Here is a 13,713-nt window from a genome sequence, read left to right on the forward strand (position 1 = left end):
TTTTTTTTTTTTTTTTTTTTTTTTTTGAGATAGGGTCTCTCTAAGTCATCCCAGCTGTCCTAGGGCTTGTAGACCAGTTTGGCCTCAAACTCAAGAGAGATTTGCTTACCTCTGCTTCCTAAATGCTGGGATTAAAGATGTGTGCTATGCCCAGTTAAAACAATTATTTTTTAGGTACTGCAGGAAGAACCCAGGGCTTTGAGTGTGTCAGGCAAGCATTCTGGCAAGTCCAACGGGCGCTCCTCCAAGCCGAGCCTTGGAGGGCAAGGCCGGCATCATTACCTCCAACGAGTGGAGCTCTCCGGACTCCCCCGAGGGGAGCAGCATCTCTGGGGGCAGCCAGGCACTGGACAAGCCCATCGACAATGATGCAGAGGGCGTGTGGAGTCCCGATATCGAGCAAAGCTTCCAGGAGGCATTGGCCATTTACCCACCCTGCGGCCGCAGCAAAATCATCCTGTCGGACGAAGGCAAGATGTACGGTCGGAACGAGCTGATTGCACGCTACATCAAGCTCCGCACAGGGAAGACCCGCACCAGGAAGCAGGTCTCCAGCCACATCCAGGTGTTTGCCCGCCGAAAAGCCCGGGAGATCCAGGCCAAACTCAAGGACCAGGCAGCTAAGAACAAGGCCCTGCAGAGCATGGCTGCCATGTCGTCCGCCCAGATCGTCTCCGCTACAGCCTTCCACAATAAAATGGCTGTTGCCCGGGGCCCTGGCTACCCAGCAATCTCAGGGTTTTGGCAAGGAGCTTTGCCAGGCCAACCTGGAACATCCCACGATGTGAAACCTTTCTCTCAAAACGCTTATACTGTCCAGCCTCCACTGCCTCTTCCAGGCTTTGAGTCTCCTGCAGGACCCACCCCGTCGCCCTCAACACTGCCAGCTTCCCCATGGCAAGGCTGCAGTGTGGCCAGTTCCAAGCTCTGGATGTTGGAGTTCTCTGCTTTCCTGGAGCGCCAGCAAGATCCTGACACATACAGCAAGCACCTGTTTGTGCACATCAGCCAGTCGAGCCCAAGCTACAGTGACCCCTACCTCGAAGCCGTGGACATCCGCCAGATCTATGACAAATTCCCAGAGAAGAAGGGGGGCCTCAAGGAGCTATTTGAAAGGGGGCCCTCAAATGCCTTCTTCCTTGTGAAGTTCTGGGAGCAAAAGAAACCCAGAATCCAGGCACCTCTGGTTCTTCCTGATATCCAGCAGAGCATGACAGACTTATCCCTCCTCCTCCCCCGGAGGAAGCACTTCGTTCCCTAGCCCTGAAAACTTCGGTACTCAGCATCCACACTGGGACAGGGGAAGGATGAGAATGATTTCCCAAACATTTCCCCTTCACTCAGTAGCAGGCCAATTGCAATACTGCCTTTTTCTGCTTCTAATCTTTACTTACAACCCTTCCTTTTCTCGGGACCCTCAGACAGTGACCGGGCTTATAGAATCTGTTCTGGTTATTCATCAGCCCACTTGGGATGATTGCCAGCAGCTCTTACAGGTGCTCCTAACTACAGAGAAAAAAAGAATGTCCCAGGACCTGACAGCAGGCCAACCCAATCACCGGACAAGAAAGAGGATGGGACTTCAGTACTCCAGCTGGCACGGTTGAAGGCTCTCCAGATCTCCGAGCCCAGGCATAGAGACCCCTGGCCACCCTGACACCTGGAAAACTCGCATTCGTTCCAGAATTGGCGCCTGGGGTATATCCGGAGGGACATGAGAAAAGCTGCAGCACCCCACAGCCAGAACAGCAGCTGCCCACTCATACCTGCAATCCATGCCTCCTCAAGCCCTTGCTTTGATACCCCTGCCCTCACCCCTGATTTCTGTCAACTAGTAGCAGGGCTAGCTAGCCTCCTGGGATACATATCCCCCACAGCCGACCCTGGAGGCTGGCAAGATTTTCCCCTAGAGGAAATATTTGGACACGGGGGTTCAGACATCTCCCCCACTTGTCTCCCAGGGGCGAGAGGCGGAACTGTCTCCATGGGCGTCGGGAAGGACTTGGGACATAAAATGGTATTTATCTGACCAGAGCCTGCTGCTGCAGGCCAGACTAGACCCTCCCTAAAGGGGCCCTAGCTATCCCTGCTGCTGCAGGCCAGACTAGACCCTCCCTAACGGGGCCCTAGCTATCCCTGCTGCTGCCCGCTGGACTAAGCTACTCTCCCTGCTTCTCTGCTGGCACCTCCCAACACCAGCCCGGGCACCCGGAAATCTCACACCCGCTTCCAGGTTGGCGATTCTGTGTATGTTCAGAGACACCGGTCCCAGAACCTTAAACCTCGCTGGAAGGGACCCTACACCTACTGCCCTCAGAGTGGACGATCTTGCAGCCTGGATCCATGCATCTCACGTCAAGCCTACACCTCCACAGGACGACCCAGGACCTTCCAAATGAAAGTTTCAGTGTACCCAAAATCCTCTCAAGGAGGCCTGGTTCTGCCAGGCTTGCTGATCTTTGCCCTGATGTTTATACCTTAGGACTTAACCTGGACCCTGACAAACTTTGAGACTGGGCAAGCCTTAAGGCCAGCCACTGGAGTTCATCCCCTGAATACCTGGTTCCCCCAGCTAACTTTTGACCTGTATGTTTTAGCAAAAGCCTCTTGGGAGGATACTGAGCAAACCCCTGAAAACTTTTATCCTGTATGCAAATATTCTAAATGATATGTTTGTCCGGGGAGAAAAACAATATGGGGGGGGGGCTAAAATATTTTATTGTGCTGCCTGAGGATGTAAAACCAATGTCAATGTCTCCTGGTTGAGGGTTAATGAAAAGGACTTAGTCTCTTTCACCCATAAATAGTAGGGAATAGACTCATCTGGCAGTTTATTGATCTATGATGGGCCTACAACACTGGTTTGTTAATCTCTGTGTACAGATCCAATTGGTCCTCCAAATTTACTAATATCTCAAGATTGAGATATTTGACCAAATAAGAGGAGGGAATGTAAGACTTTAAGACAATCCTGAAGCCATTTCTGACAATTCTGAATCCTCTCAGCCTCTGTGCCATAGTGCTTCCCCTCCTCCCCTGGGAACCAAGGACCTAACAGCTACACTTGCACGTACTCAGTTCCTGAACAATTACCCATATACGTATGCTTTGGTTCTGTCCCCTGGGAAACGAGGTCAAAATGACCTCTTACCTCATCTGATCTGGCAACAGCTCTCCAGTCAATTATTGGTAATAGCCCTTTCAAATAAGCCAATCAGAATAGTCAAAGAACAACCCCCCTTGCTTCTGTGGCCCCTTTAAAAGTAGACTGTACCCGCTATTCGAGGTCCCTCGGCTTCCCGAATGCTGGGGGACCCTGTCATGACAGAATTAATAAAATCCTCATGCTTTTGCATCGGGAAAAACAAAAAACAAAAACAAAAAAAACAATTATTTTTTAGATGAGCCCTCTGTAAAATCTTAAGGCAGAATAGTGCTGAGACACCCATGTAGCAGTGTGCAGCATATGGATGTAATGGCTGTATAGAGTTCCTGTCTGAGGCTTTCCCAGGGAAAGCCAAGGAACTGCCAGTGCAAGCACAACCCAAATGGGGACACACTGCTTGTAAAATAACGTAACATCTATAAGTATATGATATTCTGTAAGGTAGAAAAGCAGAGTGCTGTCTCTGGAAAGACAGAAATCACTGTGTTTGTACTCTCAGCATTCTGGGAAGATCTTGGTCTCTTTTTATATCTAAAAGTGATGGGTAACAGAATAAAGCAATTTTGTTAAAGACAAAAATCTCACTATGTAACTCAGGCTAGTCTCAAGCTCTTCATCTTCTTGTCCTAGTATCCCAAGTGCTAGGTTTGCAGGTCTACACCATCACGCATAGCATAGAGTTTCCTTTTTATATGTTGTAAGCAGTACTGACGTGACCGAGAAAGGGCCACAGTTGAGGGGGATCTGAAATGGAACACACACATGGAGAAGAGAGGCTTTCTGCCCACAGGTGAATGGGGAAGAGTTAGAAAAGAGATCCCTGACAGATGGTGACGGGGAATAGAAGAGTCCCATTCTCAAGCTCATTAACTCTTCTCATAGTCACAGACTACTGTCTATAATGTTTAGGGAGCTCTCAACATGACACCCACTGAGGTGGAGACAGGACGACATGGTTGAGACAGTGACCAGGGTAGGCCTGGTTTACAGGCCCACAGCAGGTCAGGTGAGAGGCGGTAAGAACTAGAGCATGATACGGCTCTGCAAAAGCTGGGGAAGCAAAGACAGAAGATGGCAGCAGGGGTATGATAAAAAAGGGACCAAAGTTGGGAACGAGTTGACTCCTGTGGAGGTCACAAGACTATAAAACAGCTTACTTTCCAGAACAATCCAGCAACACCTTAGTAGCAATCCAAGATATGTATCCCTCAACTCAGAAGCACAACTGTGCACATGCTGACATAAAAGAGTACGTGTGGCAGGTCGGCTAGATACAGTGAGACTAGGAACAGTCTCACCACTCACATGTCTTGAGAGGCAGCAAATCAGCTGGAGCCACCCATTTCTTCCTGAGTCATCACAACAGCTAAGGGAGGCAAGCAGTTCTACAGTACTGTATCACTCTACTGTATGTGTGCTGGGCAGCTGAGGAAGGACTATAGTGACCTATGAGCCCCTTGGCTTCTGGGAGCAAGCTGGCCTGCAATCTCACTAACCTCAGGAGGCTAGTGCTAGCGACTCTTGGTCCTTGTATCAGTATCTGCATGCCCAGATGTGATGCCTGACCAAATTGTCCTACCAATTCTCTCCCCCAGATTCGGAAATTGGTAGAGATGCATATCCACACTCTATCAGGCGGCTAAGGACTGACATACAAACCTTGGTCCTAACCAGTTCCAGGGATGAAAGCTGATGAAAAGATGAATGAGCATGTGGGCACTGTATGCTTGAAATAACAGCAGACATGCCTTGTGACATAACCTATTCTCCTCCTACTCTGACGAATAATCCATGTCCTGGCAGGCGTGCTCCCCTTGTCTGGAACCAAAACTTCTAGGCCAGCAGAACTTAAAGTGGTGGGAACAGGAAGCATCACTAGCGGTGACAGTCATTCCGCCCCTTGACTCCGGATCTGTGAATCCTAGCTATGGGAGAGACTGTATCATGGCTGACACCTAGTTGGTGCTCTATGTCATTCCATTGTTCTGTCGGGTCAGATGCTTCAGGATGGTGAGGAACATGGTAAAATAAATGGATTCTGTGAGCAGGGCCCATTGCCATACTTCTGTGGCTGTGAAGTTAAGTTCCTTGATTAGAAGCAATATCGTGTGGAATACCGTGACAGTGGGTAAGGCAATCTGTAAGTTCCTGGATGGTGGTTTAGGCAGAAGCATTACATGCAGGAAAGGCAAATCCATAACCAGAATAAATATCTATTCCACGAAGAACCAGGCATTGTCTTTTCATGAAGGAATTTTTTCAATGTACCTAACCTGCCACCAAGTCACTGGCTGTTCACCCCTGGAAATGGTAACACATCTGGGGCTCACTGCTGGTCTCTGCTGTTGGCATATCTGGCTCTTAGCAGCAGCTGTAACCAGGTCAGCCTTGGTGAATGGAAAAGTCCATGTTATTGAGTCCATGTATAACCTCCACTTCTGCCACTCTGCTCACAGTCCTACTGGGAAATGACAGAAATGGCTAGGGAAAGAGGTTGACTTCCCCAGACTGGTCATCCTATCTACTATCAAAAGGTGAAGTCACCCCTTGATGAGCACTTACATGGGACAGGAGAATCTTCATAGTCTTTGCCCTTTTGGAGGTTCCCCCAGGTCCAGCCCTGGGGTGGCATCACTCACAGTGGTATCCCCTAGCTCTCCCGATTCCCATTAATCTCTAATTAAGAAAATGCCTGTCTTAGGCTTGCCTGTCTAAGGACGGATTTAATGGAGGCATTTTTTTTTCCCATTGAGGTTCCTTCCTTTCAGAAGACTTTGGCTTGTGTCAAGTTGACAAAGGAGTAGCCAGAACAACCTATCTATGAGGAGTTAAGTCAAGAATATAGTGTTTGAATATCAAAAGGAGATTCAAAAACAGAAAGGTAGTGATAATTCAAAGGTAAAATAAGCAGACGTCTCTCATGAGTTAACTTCTTTCTTGATCATGAAAATAAAAAGAAAGCACAGAGATTCTGACTGGGGCTTCTAGCTCACATGTCCCTATGCCACCTGGGAGGACTCCTGTCCCCTCTGGGGTTGGTAATGAGGAGATAAATGGCATCAAGGGTGGAATTCCCTGGTGCTCAAGGAACAGCACTACAAGCCAAGATATCCTGACTTTGAGCTATTTCTTTCCTTTCACCCAGTAAAATTTTCATGATCCCAGTTGTACAGGCATATACAGCAGGTGTTTACCAGTAAATCATAAAGAAATTTCTCTTAGAAATAATCCTTTGGTGTTGTAGGGAGGAGAGCCCACTTGTTCGTCCTGGCCACCCGGCTTGCTTAGCCCCGAAATAACCACATAGAAACTGTATTAATTGAATTACTGCTTGGCCCATTAGCTCTAGTCTCTTATTGGCTAACTCTCACATCTTGATTTAACCCATTTCTATTAATCTGTATATCACCACGTGGCAGTGGCTTACTGGGAAAGATTCAGCATGTCTGAATCCATGGCGGCTCTCTTACACTGCTTTTTTCCTCCCAGAATTCACTTCTGTCTTCTCTACCTACCTAAGTTCTGTCCTATCAGGCCAAGGAAGTTTCTTTATTCATTAACCAATGCAAGCAACACATAGAAAGAAGGACCTCCTACACCACTTTGGCCTGGCAGTGGTGCTGCATGCCTTCAGTCCCAGCACTCATGAGGCAGAAGCAGGTGGATCTCTGAGTTATGAGACCAGCTAGAGAGTGAGTTCTAGGACAGCCAGGACAACACAGAGAAACCCTGTTGAAAACAACCAACAACAAAAGCAAAACAAACAAAATCTTTGGTATACAAATAAGTTCATCATTTATTAAGAACAAAAGCAAATTTGAATACAAAGAGATAGAAGTACATTTTTATTTTATTTTATTTTATTTTATTTGAGACAAGGTTTCTCTGGGTAGACCCAGCTGTCCTGAGACTCACTGTATAGGCCAGACTGGCCTCAATCTCACAGAGATCCATCTGCCCCTACCTCACTGGTGCTGGGATTAAAGGTGTGCTCCACCATTGCCTGGTGAATATTTACTTTTAAGAATTAAATCTTGGTTGAACATTTGATGCTGCAGGACACAGAGAATGTTTAATGTTCTTCAGGGTTGAACAATATTTTGATTTTATAGTCATCAATGTTGAGAATGCTACTTTGTATCAATATATAACATAAAATAGATGTTTACTGCCATTTCAGAAACAATTGGAAACTCTAACCTAATTCTACAAAGTTCATTTAATATTTTAAAATGGAACTTAAGTCATCAATACAAACATTCTAACACAAGACAATCAGAAGACATATTAATTTGATACCTGCTGAGAGAAAACGATGGTAGGAAAGTATTAAAAATCTTTGTTTTCTATAATTAAACCATTGTATTTCTATAGACAGAGAAAATTTTGCATGTATAATAAAAAACAAGGCAACTTATACCATATAACAGCCTTGAATCTGAGTTGAGGCTTTTCAGGCAGCATCAACTGGGCTTGCATGGTGTGAGGTATGTGCAATACGAAGGGTGCACGCTGTGTTCAGAAACAAGGCAGCAATGGGTATATGGTGCAGTGTAAGGTGGGTGAGCACTGCACGCACTAGGCACATTCCGTTCTGAATTACTTTTTAGTCACTGTTCATTAAGAAATCTTTTACTGATGCCAAGTTTTTCATAATCCGCACATTCAGTTACATGAGCCCATATGGGGTTGTGACCCACAGCTAAAGAAGCTGGGAACTGACAACAAATTCACTTCTATACCCTCTGCTGAGATCCTGAATCTCTGTAGCAGTCTCCTTTATAAAACCGTGGCTAAAGGAGTTTGGGGGGTACCAGGACAAGCAAGATAACATTTCCCATCCTCTATTTTAAAACTTACCTTCTTCATCAGGCATCATTCACTTTCTAATCAAAACAAGGGTGTTTGCTGGCGTTAGGCAGGGGGAGCTGGTACAGAGAGTCCCAATAACACAACCAGAATAGCTAAGAATAAGAATGTCAATGCCTGCCACGCACCACCCAACCACATTCCTAGCATTAGGATTAAAAAAAAAAGAATCAATTTTCTATGACAAAATTATAGGTTTCAAGATCTAGAGCAGAGTCATATAACAGCTATGTATCCTAAAATCTTCTAAGAGCTTTTGCAAAACACCTACATTATCCCCAAACTTAAGATGTTAAATTACTAGCTTTTCTTCTGAGGGCAGACCAAAATGAGTTCTAAGGCCATTTATTTGCCATATTTAGGATGCTCATGTGGGAGAAATGGCAAACATCTGTTTACAATACTTTCTGGAATTCTGACTATTTTTTCCTGGTCAGAACGAAAGCATTAAGCTTTTACTGGAACATAAAATTTGTATTCTAGCACAAAACTTCATGCCTGAGAATTTGTCCTTGTCACATAGTTGAACTATTGCTTTTTTTTAAATCATTTTTGGTTGTTTTGATAGGTATTTCATTTGCACATTCTGGCCTTGAACTCCCTGTGCAGCTGAAGATGACCTTGAACTTACATCAAGGCTGGATGATGGGCAGTGACAGTGCTGTAGTATCGTACCCTATTTATGCCGTGCCAGAGACCAAACCCGAGGCTCTGAGCGTAACAGACAAGCATGACACCAATTCGGCTACATTCCCAGCCGACCTCTGTATTTCTTTTACTTCTTTAAAGACAGCGCTTAGCTAGCCTACCTCTGCCTGAGTGCTGGGATTCACACCTGGCAAGTTATTTCTTCAACAAAGAAAATGAAGGCTCATGCATTAGTTTTTGCATATACTAAAGGATATTGAAATATGAAAAAATAGAGTAGTACTAATGAAAAATACCCAAGTGCTCATTAGAACTTGATTCCCATTTCTCAGTAAAGGTACAGGACATTCTTCCCATCGGCATCCTACATCTACAGCCCAGACCTCTTTTTCTTTTATTTATTTATTTTGTTGAGACAGGGTCTTTGTTATTTTAGTTAATAATTTATTATTTATCTTCTGTGAATGAGTGTGTATCACAAGCATGCCAGAGATGCCTTCAGAGACCCAAAGAACATGTGGATTCTCTTGAAATGGAGTTATAAATCGTTATGAGCCATTATGGGGGTGCTGGGAATTAAACTCCAATATTCTGGAAGAGCAGCTAGTGAATGCTCTTTACCACTGAGCCACCTTTTCAGAGACAGGGTCTTTTTACGTAGCCCTGGTTCATGCAGAACTCAGCGATCTGCCTGACTGCCTTCCCAGAGCTGGGATTAAACACTTTTGCCACCATGCTCAGCCTAAGACCACTTTTTGTTGTTGTTGGTTTTTTGTTTTTTTTTTTTAGGAAAAAAATCTCATTCTGTAAACCTGGTACTCAATATGTAGTACAGGCCAGCCTCAAATTTATAGTAATCCCCCTGCATCAGCCCCCAAGACACTAAGATTACAGGAGCATATCACTATACCTATTTTACTTGTTAGTTTGTTTGGCTGGTTGGTTTCTAGCATAGTGCTGAAAGTTAAACTTAGGGCTTTCTTTGTACATGCTAGCAAGTGCTCTACCATTGAACCACATCCTCAACACCAATGCTTCTTGTAATTATTAAAGTCACTTCTGCTACAATACTAACTTTCAGGTAATAGAAAAATTATTCCTTCGTATTAACTCCTAAGTTTTAAAATAGCAAATCATCAACCAATGAAAGTTCACCTGCCCTAGACTTCCTGCTCTCTGTAGGAGAGGTCTTGGGTACCCCTTTCATTGTATGAATGACAGAGTTGGCCTGTCTGTCAATGCCAGATCTGAAAGCATTTCTACTCCACAGCATAGCATGTGGGACAAAGCAAGCTGATACATAACTTTCTTCTACGAGGTTCTGAAATAGTTATGTCTCAAAGTGAGTCTCTAGAGATAAAGCTAGATTTCAGTGTTGATCACCAACCATACAACTCATTCGATAAGCCGAAACAAACCAAGATTATCTTAGGTCAGAAAGCCAGTCACTGACTGTCCTTTAGATAGTCAAATATCCCATCTATAAATGTCAAAAGTCCATTAAGATAAGAATAATAACTGGGGGGCTGGAGAGATGGCTCAGTGGTTGAGAGCATTGCCTGCTCTTCCAAAGGTCCTGAGTTCAATTCCCGGCAACCACATGGTGGCTCACAACCATCTGTAAAGAGGTCTGGTGCCCTCTTCTGGCTGCAGACATGCACACAGACAAAATAGTGTATACCTAATAAATAAATAAATAAATATTTAAAAAAAAAGAATAATAACTGAAGCCTACATCCACACATGCGCTTTACCCAAAAACTGTCCCAGTGGTTTCCTCTTTTTTCCTGCATCACTGCAGTAAGTGCCTTCCTCTCAGACAGTAGCATCTCAATCTAGTCATAGTCAGTATTGATGGAGGAAGGTCATTAGTTAATTATAATAAAGAAACTGCTTGGCCCTCATAAGTTAAAACATAAGTGGGAGAATTAAACAGAACAGAATGCTGGGAGGAAGAGGAAGTGAGGTAAGACGCCTCAGACAGACTCCATAGCTCCTCTCAGAGCCAGATGCGCAATGAAGCTCTGACCCAGGATGGATGTAGGCTAGAATCTTCCCGGTAAGCGCACCTTGGGGTGCTGCACACATTATTAGAAATGGGCTAGTCCAGGTGCGAGAGTTAGCCAAGAAGAGGCTAGATATAATGGGCCAAGCAGTGTTTAAAAGAATACAATTTGTGTGTTGTTATTTCGGGGTATAAACTAGCCAGGTGACCAGGAGCTGGGGCGGCAGGAATGCAACCCGCAGCTCCCACAACAGAATGGCACCCAACGTGGGTCTCGAACCCACAACCCTGAGATTAAGAGTCTCATGCTCTAATCCCAGGGTCGTGGGTTCGAGCCCCACGTTGGGTGCCAGATGAAGGCGTAAGTCACAAAACAATCCCACACCAGTTTGGAATTATGATTAATAGGGTGGTATTTATTTAAAGGGGAAAAAACTTACAGATAACCATCCCAGACAACAGCCCTCTGCGCAATCAGGAAGGAGTCTAGTCACCAGAAACAGAGCAGGAAGCGAAGAGAGTGAGAAGGGAAGTAGTCGCTTTTTTAAAGGGAGAGAGACCACGCCCCAATGGGCTGGTATCTCAGCGGCTATAGGCTGGAGGAGCGGAAGGACCTCCCGCAACACAGTATGAAGAACCATGATGCGCATCTTCATTCACCATCTTACGTAATTATGGTAACTAAGTTTGTTTCAGTAAATGATGTCTATGGATAGCAGTATCATACATAAGTCCTGATTCTAAAATAAACCTAAGGCTGGGTGTAGTGGTGCACTCAGAGGCAGAGGCAGGCGGATCTCTGTAAGTCTGAGGCAAGCCTGGTCTACAGAGTGAGTTTCAGGATAGCCAGGGCTACATAGAGAAACCCTGTCTCACAAAAAAACCAAAATAAATAAAATAACCATAAGACTCAAAACTAAGACCCTTTAGAGCAGAGGTCAGACTATAGTGTTTACAACCACATAGCTCATTCAATTAACTGAGACAAATGACATTCTTCCAGGCCAGAAAGCATCTACTGACTGACCTCTGGACAACCAAATACCACATCTATAAATGTCAAGAATATTATTATAAATAAATATAATTTACATATATAATGCATAGTACTGATAATCGTAAGTATAATAATGAGGAGGAAGGGGATTTGGTTTTGGGAAATCCACCCAAAGGAAGTGATAGTTTAGCAGATTCCTGATGGATAAATAAGATTTAGCAGCCGAATAGTAGTGGTACACCCTTAATCCCAGCCCTCAGGAGGCAGAGACAGGTGGATCTCTGTGAGTTCAAAGCCAGCCTGGTCTACAAAGTGAGTTCCATGACATCCAGGGCTACTATTACACAGAGAAACCCTGTTTTGAAAAAAAGATTTAGCTACATATTAAGTGTTGGAAGAAACAAGGATGTGCAAGCTTATTAGCCAGGGTTCCTATTTTCAAAACACCATGACCAAAAGAAAGTTGGGGAGGAAAGGGTTTATTTCACTTTATAGCTTATAGTCAGTTCATCACTGAAGAAGTCAGGGTAGGAACTCAAGGCAAAAACTTGGAGGCAGGAACTGAAGCAAAGACAATCACTGCTCACTGGTTTGCTCCTCATGGTTTTCTTAGCCTGCATGAACAACTCAGGACCATCGGCTGAGGGGTGTCACTATTCACAATGGCATGGGCCCACCCACACCAATCATTAATTAAGAAAATGCACCACAGGCTTGCTTCCAGGCCAATATTTTTGGTGGCATTCTTTCAGCTGAGGTCCCCTCTTCTCAAGCTTGTGTCAAGTTGGAGAAAAACTAGCCAACTAGTGATGCATAAGAGGTTGGGGATTCTAGGACATGCTGGTGTCTGGGTTCAGAAGGTAATAAGTAAGAGTTAGAACAATATAATTAATGTAATTAATAATATCAAAAAGAATAAGAAAAGAGCAAGTAAGCAGGACGTGATGACGCATGACTTTAATCCCAGCACTCAGGATGCAGAGGCAGGCAGGTCTCTGAGTTACGGGCCAGAGTGGTCTACAGAGTGAGCCAGGGTTACATAGTGAGACCCTGTCTGAAAAAAGAAAACAATAAAGAAAAACAAAGTATCATTTCAATTAATGCAAAAAATTGGCAACTTTTAACATATGGTTTTAAAGAGAAGGGGAGAAGTCTCACTTAGCCAGGAATAGATACCAACTTCTTAACATGTTAAAGACATCTATAAAAACCCACAGCAAACAATATACTTAAGGATAAAGCTGAAAATGTTTTGCCATAAGATTAAGAACAAGACAATAATATCTTTTCTCAACATGTGTGTTTAACATAGCACTGAAAGCTATAACCAATGTGATAATACAGTGAAAGGCACAGAGAGTTAAAAAGAAGAAACTATCTTCACAGACAATCCGATCACGTTTCTTAAAACTAAGAAATGCAAAAAGCCAAAAGGAATAAGAAAAAGTGTTTTCAATGAGTTGTGTCAATTCATAGACTCTGTCACAATCCTTTATCTGAGAGACAGAAACCATCCTGTGTGTCTATGACACTGCCTAGGGAGGCACTTTGTAAAGTTTGCTGTGATGTCTTTTCCAGTGTTTTTGACATTCATAGACCTCCTGGATTCTCTGAGAATATTTAAGTGTAGGTGTTCTAGGTCTCCACAGACTCGCTGGCTTGCTGGATTTAATCTTGGGGGAACTTTCAAATGATGTGGGTGCCTTGAGTATGAAGACTTTCACAACTCTTGTTGAGCTTAACTCAGTATTCTGGGTAATAAACAATCAATAGCCACCGATGTCTCACTGAGCAAGTGGCCTCTGAGTTCACTCTCCAGCCCAAGAAGCATATGGGAATTGGGACAAGAAGTAAGAATACAAAGTGTCTATTTATTAAGAGAAAGTAAGAAAGAACTCCCAAGAGCACAAGTGGCAACAATGGGAGAATAACTTTTTAACTCCAGCTTGTCTGTAATTTGTGGTAATCCTCCTCTTCAGCCTCCTGAGTACTGGGATTACAGATGCACACCACCTTATTTGCTACTTT

At 44.2% G+C, this 13,713-nt stretch overlaps 2 protein-coding genes across 2 annotated transcripts in view; one reads left to right on the top strand and one right to left on the bottom strand.

The window, feature by feature from the left end:
• The window catches only part of LOC126490789 (transcriptional enhancer factor TEF-3-like), an 8,164-nt gene extending 4,809 nt beyond the window's left edge, over positions 1–3,355 (top strand). Inside the window, exon 3 of the mRNA XM_050125969.1 lies at positions 204–3,355. Within this exon, the coding sequence (XP_049981926.1) occupies positions 204–1,261 (1,058 nt within the window). The 3' untranslated portion in view covers positions 1,262–3,355. The remainder of the gene's footprint in view (positions 1–203) is intronic.
• Farp2 (FERM, ARH/RhoGEF and pleckstrin domain protein 2) overlaps positions 1–13,713 on the bottom strand; it is a 110,120-nt gene that overhangs the window by 78,782 nt on the left and 17,625 nt on the right. The window lies entirely within an intron of this gene.

This window comes from Alexandromys fortis, unplaced genomic scaffold, assembly GCF_014885135.2.
Source record: "Alexandromys fortis isolate MF-2015 unplaced genomic scaffold, M_Fortis_MF-2015_v1.1 scaffold_254, whole genome shotgun sequence".
Taxonomy (NCBI): Eukaryota; Metazoa; Chordata; class Mammalia; order Rodentia; family Cricetidae; genus Alexandromys; species Alexandromys fortis.